The following is a 21,068-nucleotide window of genomic DNA, read 5'->3' as shown; positions in this document are numbered from 1 at the left end:
TACTTTCTGAAGCTAAAATCTGGCCCGGGTTTGGTTTTTACTCTAATGGCCCAATTACTCACTGTTTGACCCAACTAATAACTTTTTAGTATAACGAAAAATGAAAAAATAAAATAAAATAAAATTATAATAAAATTTTCAAGTAATGGAATGTATGCCAACTCCTTGATTTCACAACAAATAAATAATGGTTGTATTGGCTCATATTTTAAAAAACGAAAAAAAATTCCAAGCTTTATTTTCACTGTAATTAATTGTAGCACAGTGAAAAAAATGTCCTCAAAATAAGTTTGGAGAGAATCTGATTTTGAATGCATTCTCTCTTTATTCCAATTGCTTTTACACTCAATGAAATGAATGCCTAACGTTCAAATTATGGCTCAAATTCCATGTATGATATTTCTTTATTCAATATGATAACTTTTTCATAATGTGTAATTCATAAAAAATATATTTATATTACTTGATAAACATAGTTTTAATAGCAACACTTGATCCTTCTAGCAACATTCCAAAATACTACTAAAATAACAACATATCGTGATTATTGTTATTCATGAGGTGGATGATTGAAAATAACTCCTTCATTCTTAACCAAAATAATAAAAAAAAAAGCAAAATTAACAAATACCCTCAATAAATGACACATATGAAACAAATTTCAAAGACTTTTTAATGTTCTTGATACCTTGCCTCAAACCTCTTTTTATTGTAGCACATAGAATTATTATAGTTAAGATATTCCCTTTTTAACATAAAAACTTGAAGAATCATTAAACCAATGAGAACTACTCACAATGATCTTAGCATCTAGCATTACTCATCTTAAAAAAAAAAATCCATTTTTCTTCTAAATGTCAAATTAAGCTAAATACTTAAATATTATTATTGAATAGGAAGACACAAGCCTCTACATTTGAAACCATTATAAACTATCACAATGTATTATGATAACAAAATTCCAAACAAACCATTAATTTTCGAAAATTTATAATGTAAATTATGTGGGTCCTAACTTACGAAAAAGAGTTAAATGTTAAACAAAAATTTATTCATGAATCCGAATGAAAAAAATAATAATTAAATATTAGACACCTATCAATTATTGTCCATAAATTTGAGAAACTAGAAAGGTATTTATTGTCAAGAATAAATAAATAAAACAACTCGAAGCGCGTTTATTATATTATTTATTTTATTCAGTAAAATGGGTTTAGGAGTGTAGCCGTTGCACTTGTCTAACGCTCCCTCTCTCTTTTTTTCTTTCTCTATAGCTGTTCTTCACTATTTCTCTCTCTACCCTCACACACCACCACTGAGTAAAACACTATCAACACAACACTCTTCTAATTGAGGCTTTTTCCAGTGACCCATTTGTTTATTCTCAATTTTTCAGTTGAATTTCAACTGCAATAGGTAGATTGCGATTTCCCCCACCAGAAACCCTAGCCATTTCTAGATGACCCACTTGTAAATTCGCAATTTTGTTGCTGAATTTCAGCTGTGTTTGATAGTTTCTTTGTATCTTCTCCGCCAATTTTGGGGAAAAAAAATGTCAGAACACGATCTGTCCAAGAAAGTAGCCGATAGGTATCTCAAGCGTGAGGTTCTTGGTGAAGGTACATACGGTGTGGTGTACAAAGCCATAGATACGCAGGTAACTTTTTCGGATGTTTAACTTTGTTCTCTTCTTTAAAGTAAAGAAAAAAGAAGTAAAAGAACAGTTTTTGAACAAAATTACGAGGGTATTTTTAGGGAAAAATGTTTTTCTATGGATTGTGAGAATTGAGTCTGAAGAAAGTTTGGAACTTGGAAAAGTAGTTGAAATCTCTTGAAGGTTGGGTTGAGGAAATCTTTGGGTAAGAGGAAATAAGTCTTCATCCAGAACCTTAATGTGGAAAGGGACTGTATGCATTTTAAAGTTGTTTAAAAACTGATTTGGTAAGACTATGCGTTTTTGTGGTAACTTGCAATTGGGTATTCCAGTTTCCGTTTATTTTTCGTTTTTGTGTTGGTGGTGGCTGGCTACTATTTGATTTTATTGCAATGGATACTATTTGATTGTATTGTGGAATTATGGCTGCACACGTTTTCATGAACTGGCCTTTTATTTAATAATGACGATGATACTACAATGGTACGGTTATTATGATTGTTGTTATCTTGTGGTCCTTATAATTTATAAAGATGTATTAATTGCATGAACAGACAGGGCAGACTGTGGCAATTAAGAAGATCCGGCTTGGCAAGCAGAAAGAAGGGGTCAATTTTACGGCTCTCAGAGAAATTAAACTGCTTAAGGAGCTCAAAGATCCAAACATTATTGAGTTGATTGATGCCTTTCCACATAAAGGGAATTTACATCTTGTGTTTGCCTTCATGGAGACAGACCTTGAAGCTGTTATACGGGACCGGAATATTGTTCTTTCACCCAGTGACATAAAATCTTACCTTCAGATGACACTTAAAGGCCTTGCTGTTTGCCACAAGAAATGGGTGTTACATAGGTAGATTATGTTACTTATGTGGTCATTCTAAGTCATTACTTGCGTTTAGTTCTGAGCTGAGAGGTTTTGTTATGTATTTTCAGGGATATGAAGCCAAATAACTTGTTGATAGGATCTAACGGACAACTGAAACTTGCAGATTTTGGTTTAGCTAGGGTATTTGGAAGCCCAGATCGCAGGTTCACTCATCAGGTTTGCTTCTTTATGCACAATATCTTGTGAATCCATTAAGTATGCAAGATTAATCCTTACAACTAGAGGAAGGACTTTGGAATTGGACCGCTTTCTTTAATTAATATCAGCATTCTGAGTAAATTGTGAATTTAAATAAAACTCAAATCATCTGTTACTTATTCCACTTTCTTCAGATTCTTCTATGATTAAACTAGTAAACTTTCCTAAAATTTGGATGGTTGTTGGAATTTGCATGATTGGAAAATAATCCGCCATAGACATTTTATAATCAGGTTTGATGTTGTATTATGCTTTAGTTCAAATTTGTATGAAAACACACAATTTAAGTCAAGCTGCGATAAACAACTATTTCATTTCCTGAAGAGTGGAGTACAATTTGTTGAATCAGTAACAGCTTACTTATCAGCCTCTTCGTAACAAAAGTGTTTCTTTTGAATATCATGTCTTTATTGCGTCCTCTAGATGTTAGCTTCTGTGTACCGTTGAACTTGTTATGTTTCATTCTTATGTTTGTACCTTGAACTTCTCTTAATTGGTATGCACTTTTGACATTTAATACATGAATAGGTATTTGCAAGGTGGTATAGAGCACCTGAACTATTATTTGGTACCAAGCAGTATGGTCCAGGGGTAGATGTTTGGGCTGCAGCCTGTATTTTTGCTGAACTTCTTCTTCGTCGACCCTTCCTGCAGGTAAACCAATATCGTCATGGTGATTATTATGAACTAGTAGGCACTGGGTTTCTGTTTAGTTTTTATAGGTTAAAAATTACTCAATAGACCCCTAATGTATTTGGGAACTTTTAATTATGTCTAAACTAAAAAGAAAATTCTGGAATACATGGATTTTTTCTAAGCGTTTGACCATTTGCATGAGAAACTATTAAACCTTTTTTTTTGTGTGTGTATGATATTAACTATATGACTTCATCTTTTAGTTCAAATTGCACTCTGAATAAAAAACCTTTAGAAACTGTTTTACTGCTCAGAAGCTGTTGGGTATGGTGCTTATCTACATTATTGACCACTAACTTTTGCTTCCATGTTATTCCTGTTCTGATAAATTTTTATGTCACTGTTTTACTTTTTAATTTGAAAGTGTGTATTGTTTTTGTGTACTTAGCTATCCTTCTTCTGGTGATTTCATGAGTTTGTGTTTGTGATTTGGTAGGGTTCAAGTGATATTGATCAATTAGGAAAAATTTTCGCAGCATTTGGAACTCCATCTTCTTCTCAGTGGCCCGATATGATCTACCTACCTGATTATGTTGAATATCAACATGTTCCTTCTCCACCTTTGCGTTCTTTGTTTCCAATGGCAAGTGACGATGCTCTGGATTTGTTGTCAAAGATGTTTACCTATGATCCAAAAGCCAGAATTTCAGTGCAGCAGGCATTAGAGCACAGGTATGTACCATAATCATTCTCTTAAGCAAAATAGTTTCTTTCCTTTCTCGTTCCCCGATTTTAATCTCTCCCCTTCCATTTTAGGTACTTCTCTTCTGCACCTCTGCCCACAGATCCTGTTAAACTTCCAAGACCTGCCCCTAAGAAGGAATCTAAGGCTTCGGATGCCATTTCAAACGAAGGTCCTACTGTCTTGTCACCTCCTAGAAAGTCTAGGAGAGTAATGCCAGGGCGTGATGGGTCTGAAGGCAATTCTTTGCAAGGAGATAAGTTTGATGACAGTGTTAGTGTCAGACAGGCAGCTGGTGATAATACTGGCAAAAATGAGCCAGTTCCAATGTCCCTAGATTTTTCTCTTTTTGGATTGAAACCTCCAAATAGACCTACAATTACCAGGTAAACCATGTTGACCCTCCTATCATTTCAAAATGGCCTAATAGTTTGTAATCAAGGCTCTCTCTCTCTCTCTCTCTCTATATATATATATATATATATATATATATATATATTATATACTATGTTAAATAGTATAAAATTGAATCTCTAGGTAGAGTGTGGAGTTAATAAATTGTGCTAAATTTAAATGATAGAGAGATCTATGTGAAAGCAACAATGCTATCAGTTGTTAGATGTGGATTCTTTGCTGTTTTTTTTTTGTGTGCTGTTATTCTGCTATGTCTTCAAAATACATTGATGAACATTGTTTTGATGTTTTAAAATATATTAAAAAGAATTTTAATATATCAATATCAGTGTATTTTAAATGTTCAGCAGATGATAACACCAAAAAATCCAGGAAAGAATCTACACTCCAGTTGTTACACCTTATTTCTGTGCTAAACTGCTTATGTGGCAACTTACACCTGACTTTTGCAACCATGCTGATTCTCAACCTTCTGCATGACTAGGATGTTGGAGACCCAAATTGCTGTTAGTGTGAGTGAGGTGTTAAATATTTTTATTCTATGTGTGAGTCTCATGAGAAGCTTAACAGGGGAAGGGAAGGGTAGAATGAAATTTCATTTTTTCTATCAGAGTTGAATAATGAAAGTGTGTGCCAAAATTTTGTCTTTCAATTTGTAGTGCTATCTAATTGATTAATTTTATCTCTTGTTCTGCAGTGCTGACAGATCACATTTAAAAAGAAAGTTAGATCTAGAATTTTAGCAACCTGGATGAAATATTCTAATGGTGGTTGCATCAGTACATTGAGAAAAGACAGTGCGTATCAGCTTCGGTTGTATGTCATTCCTTCCTTCTCTCTCTGTCTGCATGAAGCTACTATGATTATGTTGATTTTAAAAGGAAGAAGAACGTAGCAGTGACAGCGGATTAACAAGCATCTCACTTATATAGTAGTTTCAAGAGAGTTGAAAGTAACTATCATAGATTAAAAAAATAAGTAACCGTACTCTTTGGATCCCTTTGCTCTGAATTTTTTGTTCTCAGCATTCAACAGAACTTGTATCTCTTCATGGATGCTTGATGCTTGGTTGAGGGCTTTTTCTTGAGCCCTTGCCTCACGCTTCACAAAGTAATGGTGGGGAAAACTGGATGTTAACATTGATTTGTTATTCAACATAAAGAGAAATTATTGTTTACACTCAAAGTGTATAATATGTATTTTCTTGGGGGGTTTTGCACTGATCAATTTTTTTCTTTGTAGACATCGTGGTTGATTTTGGCTGAATGCATGCTCTTCTGGAGTGCTGTGTTTGTGCAGAACCTTGGTTTAATTTTTGTTTAACAAGCTAATGATTTGAACTTTCATTTCAGTGTGTGCTAATTTACTACTGTCTTATATAGTTTTCATTCTTAAAGCATTGTTGATGTTTCTTATAGCAGTTTTAGATGGAGATGCAGTCATGCATGTTTGTGTGCACATTAATTTTGTAAAAAAAAATGTATTGTTTTTCGATAGTTGTTTCAGAAAGTAAGGAAAGAACAACAATTGTTTCCTTAAACACGTGTCGTTTAACTTGTGCTGTTACATTAAACTCATCAACCCAGGCCTTGGAAACTGAAAAATATGTATGTTGCATTGACATTCTTCATACGAAAATAAATAAAAAAAACCCTTTAATGTTACCTTTAATTGGTAACGTTAGAAAATTTATTGACTTTCTCTCAATATTTAAGAACTGTTTACGTGATTTTATTATTATAAATAATTAACTACGTATGTTCTTATCATGTACTAATGTTGTTATTCTATAACCACTTAAGTGTGGAAGATTGTGAGGACTTGATGATAAGGAGAGAAGACCAATCTATGAGATGAAAGAGTCTCGAAATTAATTACTGTATCAAGTAATTATTCTGTTCAATGTAAGACTTTTAATAGAAATGGTACGGATAATAACTAGAATTTGTCAAAACAATAATTCAGTCCGGTTTGGTTTGGCCTATTATAGATTGATCATTTAGTGAATTAATTTAATCCGGTTCACTTATTAGCGAGTAAAAAAATTTGAATCCAACTTGGTCCACTATAAGTTGGTGGGTTAAACGAGTTGGCTTACAGACTCAATTAAAAAAATATAATTTTTTAATTTTTTTCAGTTAAAATTAAATTATAATTATAATTAAAATCTAAATAAACTTCAATATAATCTAAATACAAATTAAAATCACAAAAATACCAAATTATTTATGTGTTGGTTAAATAACAATATAACCTGACCTAAATGCAAAGTTCAATTTAACAAAAAATACTTGCATAATTCTTTATTTGCAGGTTGGTGAGTTGGGTTCTAAGTGAGTCGAGTAAAAAATCAAACTGAATTGAAATTTATAAAAAAATTTCAATCCAATCTGCTCCGAATCTGTGTTGGGTCGGATTGGTTCGCAGATTCCAATCTATTTTGACAGTTCTAATAATAACACCTCGATGGAGAAAATGTTTTTATAGGATAAAAAGTGGTTTATAATATTTTTATAAAGAAAAAAAATATATAATCTTCATAAAATATATAACATTGTAACAGCAAATTACAACACCTAAATTTCTAGAAATTATAATTGTAAGGTATTATATAATTATTCGTTCTCACTGCACATTCCATTTTTCACAAAAAAAATTCACTATAGAGAAACTATTTTAACTATTGCGTTACTACTGATAAAATGAAATAAAAATTAAATTTAGAAAAAAATAGTTGAATATGTTAATTTTTGGCTAAGTCACAGTGTAAGTAATTTGGGAAGTTTGAGTATTATTTTTCATGGGATTTGCATGTGTTTAATTAACTGTATTTTTATTAATTCAGAATAAGAATATAAATACTGTCTAATTCAAATTTCGTAATATTGCTGATTTTAAATACAAAACGTATAAAATTATTAAATAAAGTTATGTTACTGTTCAGAGCAATAATTTATTAAGGTCGAATTTCATCTACTTAACGCAATGCAGTACTCTTCTACACTATATATTTATAACATAACCAAAACATTTATATCACAAACTCACAAGTCAAAGACAAGTTTTAGCACAAAAATTTATACCAGGAAAAAATTATTTGGAATGACCAAGTGATTACAATGTATGTATAGAATCAAATCTTTAAGATGTTTAATCATTGATTAAGTTCTAAAACATTTTTCAATATTTAAATCCACAAAAATAATTTTAAAATATGTTGTTTATAAAAAAACAACAAAATTTAAAAATGTATTGTCTATAAATAATAAATGACATTTAAAAATGTGTGACATATTATAATATTACGAAATTGTTGTCTATAAATAATAAACAACGTTAAAAAATGTGTGTATATTCTAATACTATAAGACAATGATTTTTTAAATTGTGTGACCTTGGTAAAAAAATTATATCAATATCCTAAGTTCAGAGTCATGTTTTTCATGTCTACAAAATTGTTGTCTAAAATTTAGGCCACACTTTTTTAATAAGAACACATTTTGTATTGGTTGCCTAAAGTGAAAAATAGTATAATAAATCTCATTATTGAATCAATTTATTCAATACCTAGAAAACTCGTTTGAATTGAATCTACAATGACAAAAATTGCAACAATTGACATCATGTAATCACATATGTGAGCACTATGCACATTGGTAAAATAATGCCACAAAAGTTTCCATAACGACATAAGGACAAAAAATTGCACAAATCCCCACCAAAAAGACCATAACACATGATGACTTTAATCGCTAAATATGCAACTTTTGGTCTACTAGTCCCTAATTTATTTCAGATCCTTGTATTGTTTGAGAGGTAACATGAATAATCATATGTGTTTGCATAATTAATATAATATAAACAATCCCAACAAAACCTTAGGTTAACCTTGCTTGCTGCAGCATTGATCCAAAGGGTATCATCCAAAATAGACAATGATATTATGATTCACATTTTTTTCATTTTAATGTTACTTTCTTCTCAGCAAATGAATATAATTTTTACTCACTTTCTTTTTTCTTCAAACATTTTATTTTATTTTATTTTCTTGCAACAAAATATATATTAAAAGAAATTGAATCATAGCTTCTCAAAAAACTCATGGTTATTGTTTTGGCAGTGTGTGCTGCAAAGTTAATTGTGGTTGTGCTATGAGTACATTGATGCTAAGTTTGAGATTCATATAATTAAGCAACATTAATTTTTCAAGGTAAGTGCTCTACTTAGAACAAGGTTTGTTGAACTATGAAGAAGTATGAACATTTTGGTCTTCAATTTGGACTCCACTGCCTCCTACTCTTGCAGCTGCCTTTTTTGCCTGAACAATTATCAAACTCCTATTAGTTAAGGAAAAACTACCAAAGAATCAAATTAAGAAAACTAATTAGTTTAATTAGTTACCTTAAATTTATCTTAAATTACATATTTTTTTTCTTAAAGTTTTCCTAATATCAATAAGATGCATAATTGACCAGTAATATTTGCTTCAATATATGACATTGCAACACACTTGCTTCATAGTAAGACATCACAACTTTTAGAGATAGAGCACATTCTAAGAGATAACAATATCTATCTAAAGGTGTAAAAATTCTCAACTTTTAGGAGTATGTATAAGAATTTTCAGCATCAAATTTCTATCTCTCAGTAGTCTGTTGGAAGTTCCATATCGACTAGAGATAAAACAATTTCATGATATATAAGTGGGGTACGAACTTCACCTTACCTTGAAAGCCGATTTTGTATAGTTGAATTAGGCTTAAACTCGAATTCTTAACATAGTATCCATAATTGATAACAATACTGAGTTGAAGATACGACAACTTACTTCTTTCTCCCAATTGGCGCGTAACGTGACCAGAAGAAAACACACCACTTGCACAGTTAGTGCTAATACAATCCCTAAATATAGCCCCTGTACTCACAAAGAATCAACACATTAATATTTGTTAGTTTTAATATTTACTTTAAGATCTTTTCTCAAGAGTTTAATGATCAATTTTACCTGTCCTTTCATGTGGAATACAAAAGCTGAGACAACCGAAAAAGGAAGACCTAAAATATAATAAGATCCTAGATTGATAAATGCACCAAGTTTCTGCCAACCACATCCTCTAGCAACACCTGTTCACAATTAGTGAAAAAGTTCACGTTCTATAATTTGATTCTGTAAAATTATAGATCGCTTTAAATGAGATTGAGTTAATAATATGATGGTAATAAGTAAGAGAAATGATGGCATTGGATGAGATTACTTTGTTTTCCTTGAACCAGTTTAATCCAATTCCTGAATATTCAATGAATACTGGAAGCGAAAAATGGAATTTTTGAATTGAATGAACTTATTGAATACCTTGAAATGCTGTTTGAATTGAATCTACAAAGGCAGCACTTGCAACAATTGGCATCATGGAAATCACATATGTGAGCACTTCATGCACATTGGTAAAAACACGCCCCCAAACTTTCCATAACGACATTAGCACTGAAAATTCCACAAGCCCCACCAAAAGGGCCAAGAACATGGTGACTTTAACTGCTAAATATGCAGCTTTTGGTTTACCAGCCCCTAATTCATTTGAGATCCTTGTACTGTTTAAAAGGTAACATGTGACCGCATCATTACATAGATGGTAATAACATACACATTTTTTAACATGTATTGAAAACTAATGAATATAATAATATAAATAGTGCAGTTTTGTAAGAAAGACTAACCTTCCAGCAGCACTAACTCCAAATGGTATCATCCAAAATATACCAGTTGTGTTAAGACTGGGGTGAAAAAAGAAATATAATTGATCATTAAGAAGGGAATAAAGTGGGGTTTCAAAAATATAATAACATATTTCTGTACAGTATCTAGAACATAGAGTAGCTTAGCACTTCAGATATCAACAGAAAAACTAACCATATAGAAAGAACTGAAGTTTCCAATTTCGCATTAGCAAGAGCACCCGACAAGATCACAATTATTTCAAACGTCCATGATTCTAAGCTGCAACATAATGATACAATATAACATAATTAAGCTGCAACATAATGATACAATGCAAGTTGATATATTCTATAAAAGAAAGTTGTGGTTCAGAAAACAAGATCATACCACACCATGACAGCTGAAGGAAGAGCAAGTCTGAGAAATTTTGGGATGTTATGCAATGATTCCTTAGAGAAGCCAGTCCAAGTTTGTTTGCATGAAGGGGATAATCGAATGTAAAGTGCAAAGATTATGGTGTTAAACCAATTTGAAATGCAAATAGCAATGGCGGATCCTTTAATACCGTAATCAAGTTTTTGAATGAAAAGCCAACAGAGAAGCAAGTGCAACAAGCTAGTTAAGCCAGTGGCTAGGACCATAGGAAAGACTATGTTTTGGGTTTGTAGGAACTTAGTAATGCAGCGAAGAAGAGCATTGGCAGAAAGACTTGGGATCAAATATCTGGCATAAAGTTGAGCTAGTGCTGCAACTTCTTTGTTTTGATGAAGAAGGATTAGAATAGGCTCTAAGAATACCCAGATAATGGACATTGGAATACTGACAAGGATGAGAACCACCATGGCTCCTTGGGTGTGCACACCAACCATTTGATATTGCTTTGCTCCATATGCTTGGCCACAAAATGTGTCCAATGCACTTGACAGACCCATCTAAACAAAGTCAATCATCATCATTAGGAAAAAAGATTAACATTATATATGAGATGAAGAAAAAGTACATGATAATAATGATAAGGACATTGATTTTTGATACCATTCTTTTTTTATTACCATCTGACATTATCTTTAACTATTATTTACTTTCTCTTCTAAAATTATAGAAATTAACTTTTGTTAAGACTATTTCACCTTTATATAAGTTGTTAAATAGTATCAAATAACATTTTTCCTTATAATAGATGATATAAAATATGTGTTATTCTATTTGACAGTAGAGGAATTACTCATATATTAAATCAAATTGAAATGTAACAAATTTAAATTAATAATGTAAAGAATTTAAGTGTGAAATTGGAAGTTTATGAGGAAAAAAAATATTAATATGAACAATATATAAAAGAAATCTATAAGTTTTAGGTTAAAAATATGAATATGAGTTGATGAATATCTATAGCAATTTAAGTTACATAAAAGTTCTTTTCCTATTTACAAACTCGGTCCAGCCATGTATGTAAGTAGAGGTCATATCAAATTCATAAAATTTGTCAAGATTCATACAAAACATCCCAATTTTAAATTTTAGAAAGACTAACATCAAACTATTGCTGGTATATTTTTTGTATAATGATATTTTGACTGACTTTTTTTGATCAATTTTTTATTCACCACTTCAATCATCCTTAGATCATCACATCATACCATTACAAAAAGAAAATAAAAATAGATAATTAAGAAATAATTGAAATGATGGATTAAAAGTTGGTTAAAATATCATTATTTCTATTTTATTTACACTCCTGTGTGTATTTGAACTTATATACTTATTAGTTTTTAATATCATAAAATTAAAGTATTATATTCTTTGTAAGATTAATTGAAATTTAATTTGATTTCGTTTGAGATGTCAAACCCTAATTTAAAACAATCTATGTACATTAACCAAGTTTATTGTTCTTCTTTTTTCAATAAAGAAATCAACCCGGAGACAACCTTAATAATTATGCACATCAAAATAGGGAAACGGTGTTGGACTAGTTAACGAGAACAACCTAGAAAACATACATTCTTATTGGAAATAGACATTCTTATTAGCAACAAGACATTAATAACATGTTTGAGTTTTCAACAAACACCAAATTAAAAATTACAGGAGTTAATAATAATAATAATAATTACAGTTTTACTCGATTTCTGTAATTCAAATTATTCTCTTTATTTGTTTAGCGGTGAATTGTTTTGAAAGATTTATACTAAAATTTTAAAATTACAATTGCTTTTTTACTATTTACAGCAAGTAGAAATAAAAATAACAAAATTAAAAAAATATAAGAATTTATTAAAATTAAAAAATTATTTATCTTTATATTTATTTACTTACTTAAAAAGAAAGTAAAATGAAAGGAAAATTATACTGTAACTTCCCTCTTTGATTCTTAACCTTTATTTCCTAATCGGATTTAATATAGACCATTAATATTATCAAAGAAAAAGATAATAATTCCTTAATCAATAAATTATCCTAAATCATGTCAGAGAACAAAAGTTGGAAGTGAGAAAATGAAAATCATATCATTATTATCTAAAATAGGAAAAGTGACCTCTCCGAATAAAATCAAACTCACATTCATGAAGTGACCCAGATTCTTAGCAACTTGTGTAAATCTATAATTGCAAAAAGAAGTGGTGTTTGAGGACACATATAATTGATAATAGGATGAGCATAGATTCTTTAATGGACTTTTTAATACATTTTAAAATTTTAAAACGAGTAACCATCATCGATGATGTATCTTGAAAACACAACAAAAATAAAAACATGAAAACTCAACAGAGACAGAATACACTGCAAACTAAAATGGTGGCTGAGAAAGAAGAGTTCCATATATGACATATGCATGTAAAAATCTGATATCAGAGTAGCTTCTGCAACAAGTTGGTAAAGTATAACAGAGAGAAAATGGTGGAAACTTACCATGACATTGAAACCAAAAGCATTGGTAATGGAAGAAGAGAGAGATACAGCAGCCAGAAACAACTCATTCAAATGACCTACAAACATAAGAGAGATTAGTTGTAAACTGAACTGAAACACACACACAAATATCATAGGACCTGCCAGCCATAGCTGCTTCTTTGATTCTTCTGCTATCTCCTTTTTCCATAACCCCATTCTCTCTTTCTCCACTCTCCCACACAACACAACTTTCCCCAACACAACATTATTTATGTACTGAGAGAGAAACACGGAATTCTCGTATCCTCAGAAATTAATAAATATTTGCTTTTATTAAATTGTGATGTCAATACATTAATTAATAACATTAATGTTCTGTTTACTTTCAGGACTCTGTACAACTTCGTGAGTACAAATACTTAATAAGTCATCTGAAATTTCAGATTTTACAATAATCTTTTGTTGAATCGTGATAGCGTTTTTGGTCTTAAAGGGGAGTATCATCCGTTAAATCTAAACTTCTGTAAAAGATAAAAAGGAGTAACAATTTTTTATGGATATTGATAATTTAATCTATTTTTTTAATTATTTATTTTGATTTTGTTTAATAATGTAATACGATGATTTAAAAATGATTAAAATATGAGTTAAAGTAATGAAAAGACGAGTCAAAGCATTATTGTTTAATTAAAAATATATTTTTTTTTGAAGAATACCTCATACATTAATTGCTGTATGTTTTTATTCGAAAGCCTTAAATTTAGAAATCGGCATCTTCAGAAACTTTTTGAGAGCAGAGAAAAAAGGGCTATTATTGGTTGACAAAGTTTTTTAACAAAGTTTTTGACAAACTTACTTATTTAGGTAAAAAAATATTATTTTATTATTTTATTTTAATTAAAAAATAAAAATTTAAGTTTGTTAATTCCATTTTTAGAAACTTTGTTAACTTTGTAAAAAAAAATTTGTCAATAGGTAATTTTCCGAGAAAAAAACAGCTTTTTGGTTATTTGCATGGAATCGTGGCTTCATGGAAAAGCGGGTTCGTGGCTCTACTTTTTTCGAAAATGCTGCGGTGGCATAGGTGAGTTGGAAAATGAATAAAAAAAAACACATCCATTTAATAACTCAATTAAATAGTATAAGGGTTAAATATATTTTTTGTCTTAATTTTTAGTAAATTTTGAAATTAGTCCATTTTAAATTATTAAATCAATTTAGTTCTTCATTTTTTAAAATATATGGATTTAGTCATTTTAATCAAATTTTGTTAGATTTATTTAATGTTTGTACGTATTTTAGAATTATATTTGAGTTGTTTATACTGTTAGAGGTTGTAACGTCCCATTTAATTAATAAACGTAATTAAAAAAAGTCACACACAAATAGTACAACAACGCAATTTTGGGGTCCTTAACCTAACCCCTACAAAACTAGGCACACCATGATGCCAAAAGCAAAAAGGTTGAAAAGTCTAACAAATACAAGTAGAGTTATAAAGCTTATCGCAATACCTGGGACAAAGCCCTAAAGAAAGCCCAAAGAAACTAAGATCCAGCCATGCAGATTATGCAGCGGAACCATCATCTCCCTGTTGCCCGCAGGTGTTTCTCGCATCTGCTCACATCAACAAGTTGATGATCATCGCAAGAGAGAGTATCACACAACAGAACACACAACAATAAAAGTATGGTAAGCTAGAGCACAAAAGACTTCATCCATACAATCAGACATATTCTCACAATCTCATATACACATCTCAATCAAGCATGTTATGACTCCTCAGACAATACACTAAGACATGACTCGACTCATCCGGATACGTATAACTTGGTCAGATTCAGCGGATGCTTACAGTTGTGGTGGATACCTCTGCTCACTCCCGAGCTATGTGTTACAAGTGTTACAATGAATCAATTCCCTCACACACAAGGTTAGCCTTGAATGAATTTCAGGCCTCCTGCTACTCTCACCACAGGAGTCAGTCTGCTCTAGATGAGGCTAACCGACTTCTTAGAGTGTCAGGATGCAACCTTACCTTTAATCCTTACCCAGTTATACAGATGGGGCACCACCATGGACACCCACTAACAGGGGCCATGGAATTACGTCCCGACCACTGAAGCACGACCCTGAAAAGTCTCACCTAGAGACTCCAAGGAATTACGCACTGACACGGATCACATCATAATCAACAACAAAGGAATACTCATCATGCATATAACCTCAGGTCAACCTTTATAAATCACACTCATTCATATACCACGATGGAATCAATACCATCTCACTCTTCCTGGAGCACGAATACAGATTTGTATCATCACACCACAACCATGTCCCTTTTGTACCAACCATCTCGTTTAAGTTCCATACCCATCTCATACCAAAATCATGCATATAGTTTAATAACCACAAATTTCCATGCGTTTCACAAGTCTCATACTTTAATTAGGGTAGAACCATACCACAAACAGTTCACAGCCACCAAACAGGGAAAAACAGTGCGACCTGCAGCGGGTCTCGCTCAAGCCAGAGGCCTTCGCTCAGGCGAGGGGAGTGCCCTCGCTCAAGCAGCAGGCTCTCACTTAGGCGAGACTGCGTCAATAGGCCTGGGAGTTTCGCGAAGGCTCGCTTAGACGAGGTCATCTCGTCTGAGCGAGATGGTCTTTCGCTCAAAACACAATTCACTCGCCTAGGCGAGTATTCGAGAAAAAACTCATGGGCAAGGACCTGTGAATCTCGCTTAGGCGAGATGAGCTCACCTGGGCGAAAATAACAGGTTCCTTCCACTGTTTGACATCTGCAAATCCAGAAACAGTACACTCCCATACCAATCATTCAAACACGATTCCATATACATTCAATATTGTCTTATGCACGCAACAGATGAAACAAACCACACACTTTATCATACACAAATGAATAGTCTAGCTTCCCGTACCTGGGAAATGTTAGCTAGAGCTCCGATACTCGAACGGTGGAAAACAATAGTTCGAGGAGTAACTTTGAGAGCTGAAAACCAGTGGGACAAGGTTAGAACGAGTCTCCTTGGACAAGCCCTAACGGAAAGCACATAGAAGAAACGAAATGGACAGAGGTCGAGTTGGGAGGGACTTACGCGGAGTGGAAGAACGAGATTGAGCTCGCTTAGCTATGGTGATTCCAAACCCTAACAGAGGTGACGGCTGCAGCTCAAGGGAGCACAAGGTTTCTATTTACGAAAAAGAGCACAAGGTTAGGGTTGGGGCAAATTAGATCTGATCCTCCCCCTTTGGGCCAGCCCTTAGACCCACAAGATTGGGACAACCCTTAAAATAAAGGAGCAGGGCCTTACAGAGGTGCTCTACAAAATATCTCAATAATTATTAGTGTAAAATATAATTACTACATCCTTCCGTCAATGTTTCACTTACTTCTCGAAAATTATTTATGACGAAATTGTGTTTATAGAATATTAGAAATTTTTCATTTATGATTAAATATTTAAAACTATTTTAAACAAGTTATATTAGATGTAATGTAATTATATTAAATGTTTAAAAAAGATTTCAAAGAGTCAACTAATTATAATGCTATTATTAAATTTTCAAACTATTTTCAACAAAATATAATGTTATTATTAAATGTTTTAAACTATTTTAATCAATTTCAAAAAATTATTAATGTTACTATTAAATATTTAAACAAGTTATATTACACGTTATAATGATATTATTAAATGTTGTAAAGTATGTTAAACAAGTTATATTATATTATTAAATATTTTGAAGTATTTTAAACAAGTTTTATTTAACGTTTTAAACTTTTTTAAAATCATATTATAACTATTATTGATACATAATTACCAAAATTAATGACTAATTTTATTATGTATATATGAATATTTTCTTTTTGTAGTGATACACGTAAAATAACTTAATTTTCAAAAATTTAATATAGTATTTACGAATAAATTTATCGAAATAATTTTGGTAAAGATGTATATAAATAATAATAATAATAATAATAATATAAATATATAATAATGAAAGTACTCTTAGTTCAAAGGTACTCATATTTATTACCGCATGCAAGTTCAATTTTGAAGATTTTTATTTTATTTTTCACTTAATCAAATAAAAGAAAGTATAGCATTATTTATATCTTCCCTCTTTTTTATTTTATCACTCCTCGCATTGAAATAGACAGAGGTGTGAAAGAGAAATGGCTAAATGACAAAAGTCCATTATAAAATTAAGGCTATTTTTAATTTATGAAAATATAGTGAAATTTTTACTAACTTTATCAAACAGAGAGATTTATATGATTGGACATGGTAACCTTGAAAAGGGAAACAAAAGCATTGTCCAAAAAATGTGGCATATTGAAGAGAATTGGAAAAAACCAAAACCTCTGTGACCACCTCACACTTGTTGGCCAAAAAATACAAGATGTGATCATATATGTCTACATGTGCATGGAAAAAATAAATGGGGACGAAAATATACTAATAAAATTGTTGTTATGTACAATGTAATTTTAATAAGTTTAAGAAAATTAAAATTAACCAACAGACTTATATTGTATGTTTCAATATTAAATATTGGAGTGCAGTGTATCATGTTTTCTTATCAATAATTAATAATTAATATGAATGAAAGAAAAAAAATATTTGATATCATGTCTATGTATATCAGTAAATTTCTTTTAGATAATAAATTATTACTAAAACATATCTTAACTCAAGAATTATATATATGGAAGTGAAATAATCTATCTTATAAAATGACTCATAAATTTTAAAACCCAATTGATCATTCTATCAGGGGTGTGTTTTTTTTAAGAAAAGAGTGTGAAGATGAATTTGTGTGAATTTGAAAGCATAAATATGTGTTTTTTTGAGTGAATTTATATGATAAAATGAATTAATTTTGTGAAAGTTAGTGAGTAATTTAAGTTATATGATATGTGTTATCAAGAAAAGTTTGAAAACAAATTAGTGGAGTCCAAAGGACTAAGTGAAAAAGATACACCTCGGAGAGATAAATGAAAAATGCCAAACAAGGTTGGGAAAGGAAGAAAAAAACTTATGTCATGTGTATACAGATAAAATTTCTTTATCAGCGAGTTTTGTTTATCTTGAAAAACCATGCTTTCTTGACAATCCAACTACGTTATAACCCTTAAAAGACCTTAGTGATCCATGCTATAATTGTGTGTACATAGCTTTCTCCTCCTTTTGTTTTTCTTTTCCTCTGTGTTGGTTTGTAGTGTATTCTGGAAATGTTGGAGGGACCCGATGGTGAATGGATGATAATCGGGAATGGGAGAGGCGAAGGAAATGGTGTTGGTTGATAGTGTATAATGGATATGTTCGTGTGTGAGCCTGGAATTTGTGAATGTGATTGAGATTTAGTGGATGGTGGAAAAACCGAAGAAGGAAAGATTGGTGTTGGTTCGGTCAATTGTATCGATGGAGAGAAAAATGATGATTGAGGTTGTTGGTAGTTGCGTGTGTGTTGATGGGTTTGTTTACTGTGACTGTTGGTTGGAAGAATGAAAAATTTGAATTTAGATGTGACGTGATACGTGTTCATCACACCAAAAAGTGTATCATAATGAAAAAAAAAATAGCTATAGGTGTTGAAGCATATTGAATGTGTGTTAGAAGACAAGAGAGTAAAGTGTCTCACCTGAATAATGTAAGTGAGAGAGTGAATGAGTGATGTGTGTGAGAGTGTGTGGGTCCACGGATGTGAGAGAGAGAAAAGAAAAGAAAGAAAAAAGTAAAAAAAGATGATATTGATGTGAGGAGTGATGTCGGGTCGTGAGATTGGAGAGATTTTGGAATGGTGCGAATAAAAGAAAGAGGAGATGTGGATAGAAAAAGAGAGTCTAAAATGGGTTAAAATAATGTATTATGCTTTCTTTTTTATTATTAATTTAACTAGTTAATTTTCTTTCAAATTTTTTAATTTTTTTATAAACTTCATTTCACCTTTTTTTTTACTCTTTGCATTATTATTTTTTCAATTTTGAAAGTATATTTTATTTGTCCAGATAAAATTGGATGTTAACAAATATCTTGCAAGTAAAATAAATTTTATTTTATAATTATAAGTCATAATCCACTTAAAATATTATATTCTATCCTACTGTAATTTTGAACTCAAATTTCATTAATGTTATATTTTTCTATTAAATCTTACATCATTTTTTTGGTTTATAAAATTTCTTACTCATTATCATTAATAAAATAAAAAATACTATATTTTAAATATAATTATTATATAAAATACTAGCGTAAACACAGGCGCTATCGCGCCTGTGTGTATACATTTTTTGAATTATATTAATAATTAATGATATTATAATGTTATTAAGTTAATGAACAAAATAAAAGTATATTTATAAAAATTAAAGTGAAATGTATGGAGAAAATATGAGAAAAATAATTGTTAATGAATAGTAGGAGAAAAAAGAAGAAGGAGATAAGTAAATAGTTTTATAAAAACTTGTAAAAGTAACCGTTAATTTTTAAAAATTTCATAAATAATTAAACTGTAAAAGGTAAAGTTGAAATTATGAAATGTGGACACAAAAAAGAGAATCCCCTTTATATATAATTATAAATTAGATAATAAATTATTATATTGCAATATCTTGATTATGTTAGATAATAAATTATTCTATCGTAATATTATAAAGATATAATAAAATATAATAATAAAGAGTTATATCATAATAAATTAATTAATATCATTTTATAATATTTTAGGAATATAACAAAATTTGATAATAAAAAATATAACAAAGATAAAAAATTATTAATAAATATTTTATCAATATTTTGCATGTAAAATAAATTTTATTTTATAACCACAAGTCATAATCCACTTGAAATATATTTATTATTTAATTCCATCTTACATTTGAACTCTTCAAATCAATGTGCTATTGACAATCTAATAAAACTAAATATTGATTAGTCTGTGAGCATAGTAGGATCTCTGTAGTTGAGGAAGAGAGAATGGGGTTATCCAAAGAGGAGATAACAGAAGAAACAAAGAAACAGCTATGGCTGTCATGGCCTATGATATTTGTGTCTGTATTTCAGTTCAGTTTACAACTAATATCTCTTATGTTTGTAGGCCATTTGAGTGAATTGCCTCTTGCTGCTGTATCTCTCTCTACTTCAATTGTCAATGCTACTGGTTTCATGCTCATGGTAAGTTAAGTTCATAAATTTGTAGTGCTATCTAATTGATTAATTTTATCTCTTGTTCTGCAGTGCTGACAGATCACATTTAAAAAGAAAGTTAGATCTAGAATTTTAGCAACCTGGATGAAATATTCTAATGGTGGTTGCATCAGTACATTGAGAAAAAACAGTGCGTATCAGCTTCGGTTGTATGTCATTCCTTCCTTCTCTCTCTGTCTGCATGAAGCTACTATGATTATGTTGATTTTTAAAGGAAGAAGAACGTAACAGTGACAGCGATTTAACAATAAGAAGCATCTCATTTATATAGTAGTTTCAAGAGAGTTGAAAGTAACTATCATAGATTAAAAAAATAAGTAACCGTACTCTTTGGATCCCTTTGCTCTGAATTTTTTGTTCTCAGCATTCAACAGAACTTGTATCTCTTCATGGATGCTTGATGCTTGGTTGAGGGCTTTTTCTTGAGCCCTTGCCTCACGCTTCACAAAGTAATGGTGGGGAAAACTGGATGTTAACATTGATTTGTCATTCAACATAAAGAGAAATTATTGTTTACACTCAAAGTGTATAATATGTATTTCTTGGGGGATTTGGCACTGATCAATTTCTTTTGTAGACATCGTGGTTGATTTTGGCTGAATGCATGCTCTTCTGGAGTGCTGTGTTTGTGCAGAACCTTGGTTTAATTTTTGTTTAACAAGCTAATGATTTGAACTTTCA

General features: G+C 30.9%; 2 protein-coding genes and 2 long non-coding RNA genes across 5 annotated transcripts; 2 read left to right on the top strand and 2 right to left on the bottom strand.

The window, feature by feature from the left end:
• The first annotated feature begins 1,217 nt into the window (after nucleotides 1-1,217).
• On the top strand, nucleotides 1,218-5,879 carry LOC114182411 (cyclin-dependent kinase D-3-like). Of its 2 annotated transcripts, none has more exons than XM_085671789.1 (7): nucleotides 1,218-1,657; nucleotides 2,209-2,507; nucleotides 2,591-2,699; nucleotides 3,270-3,395; nucleotides 3,874-4,109; nucleotides 4,194-4,505; nucleotides 5,018-5,198. In XM_085671789.1, the coding sequence occupies exons 1-7, from the start codon at nucleotides 1,553-1,555 to the stop codon at nucleotides 5,148-5,150; spliced, it is 1,320 nt and encodes a 439-aa protein (XP_085527915.1). In that variant the 5' UTR covers nucleotides 1,218-1,552; the 3' UTR covers nucleotides 5,151-5,198. The 2 variants fall into 2 exon arrangements, with proteins under 2 accessions (XP_085527915.1, XP_027925083.2); XM_028069282.2 differs by lacking the exon at nucleotides 5,018-5,198 and adding an exon at nucleotides 5,231-5,879 and having other exon boundaries at nucleotides 1,221-1,657.
• Nucleotides 5,880-8,620: 2,741 nt separating this feature from the next.
• Nucleotides 8,621-13,407, bottom strand: LOC114181563 (protein DETOXIFICATION 16-like). The gene is made up of 8 exons (XM_028068042.2): nucleotides 13,166-13,407; nucleotides 10,640-11,184; nucleotides 10,445-10,531; nucleotides 10,252-10,308; nucleotides 9,887-10,125; nucleotides 9,539-9,657; nucleotides 9,362-9,448; nucleotides 8,621-8,851 (listed from the first exon to the last, which is right to left on the bottom strand). Exons 1-8 carry the CDS (start codon nucleotides 13,361-13,363, stop codon nucleotides 8,777-8,779), a joined length of 1,407 nt encoding a protein of 468 aa, XP_027923843.2. The 5' UTR covers nucleotides 13,364-13,407; the 3' UTR covers nucleotides 8,621-8,776.
• A 1,126-nt stretch (nucleotides 13,408-14,533) lies between these two features.
• Nucleotides 14,534-16,402, bottom strand: LOC114181136 (uncharacterized). Its single transcript, XR_003603754.2, has 3 exons — nucleotides 16,266-16,402; nucleotides 16,089-16,159; nucleotides 14,534-14,764 (listed from the first exon to the last, which is right to left on the bottom strand). It is a non-coding gene; the product is annotated as an uncharacterized LOC114181136 (long non-coding RNA).
• A 3,674-nt stretch (nucleotides 16,403-20,076) lies between these two features.
• LOC146886641 (uncharacterized) lies at nucleotides 20,077-21,068 on the top strand. The gene is made up of 2 exons (XR_014994520.1): nucleotides 20,077-20,536; nucleotides 20,965-21,068. It is a non-coding gene; the product is annotated as an uncharacterized LOC146886641 (long non-coding RNA).

Source organism: Vigna unguiculata, chromosome 4 (genome assembly GCF_037176805.1).
Source record: "Vigna unguiculata cultivar grain cowpea cultivar isolate G323 ecotype 2 chromosome 4, ASM3717680v1, whole genome shotgun sequence".
Classification (NCBI taxonomy): Eukaryota; Viridiplantae; Streptophyta; class Magnoliopsida; order Fabales; family Fabaceae; genus Vigna; species Vigna unguiculata.
Note: the sequence above shows the minus strand (reverse complement) of the source record. Positions and strands in the feature narration are given on the sequence as shown.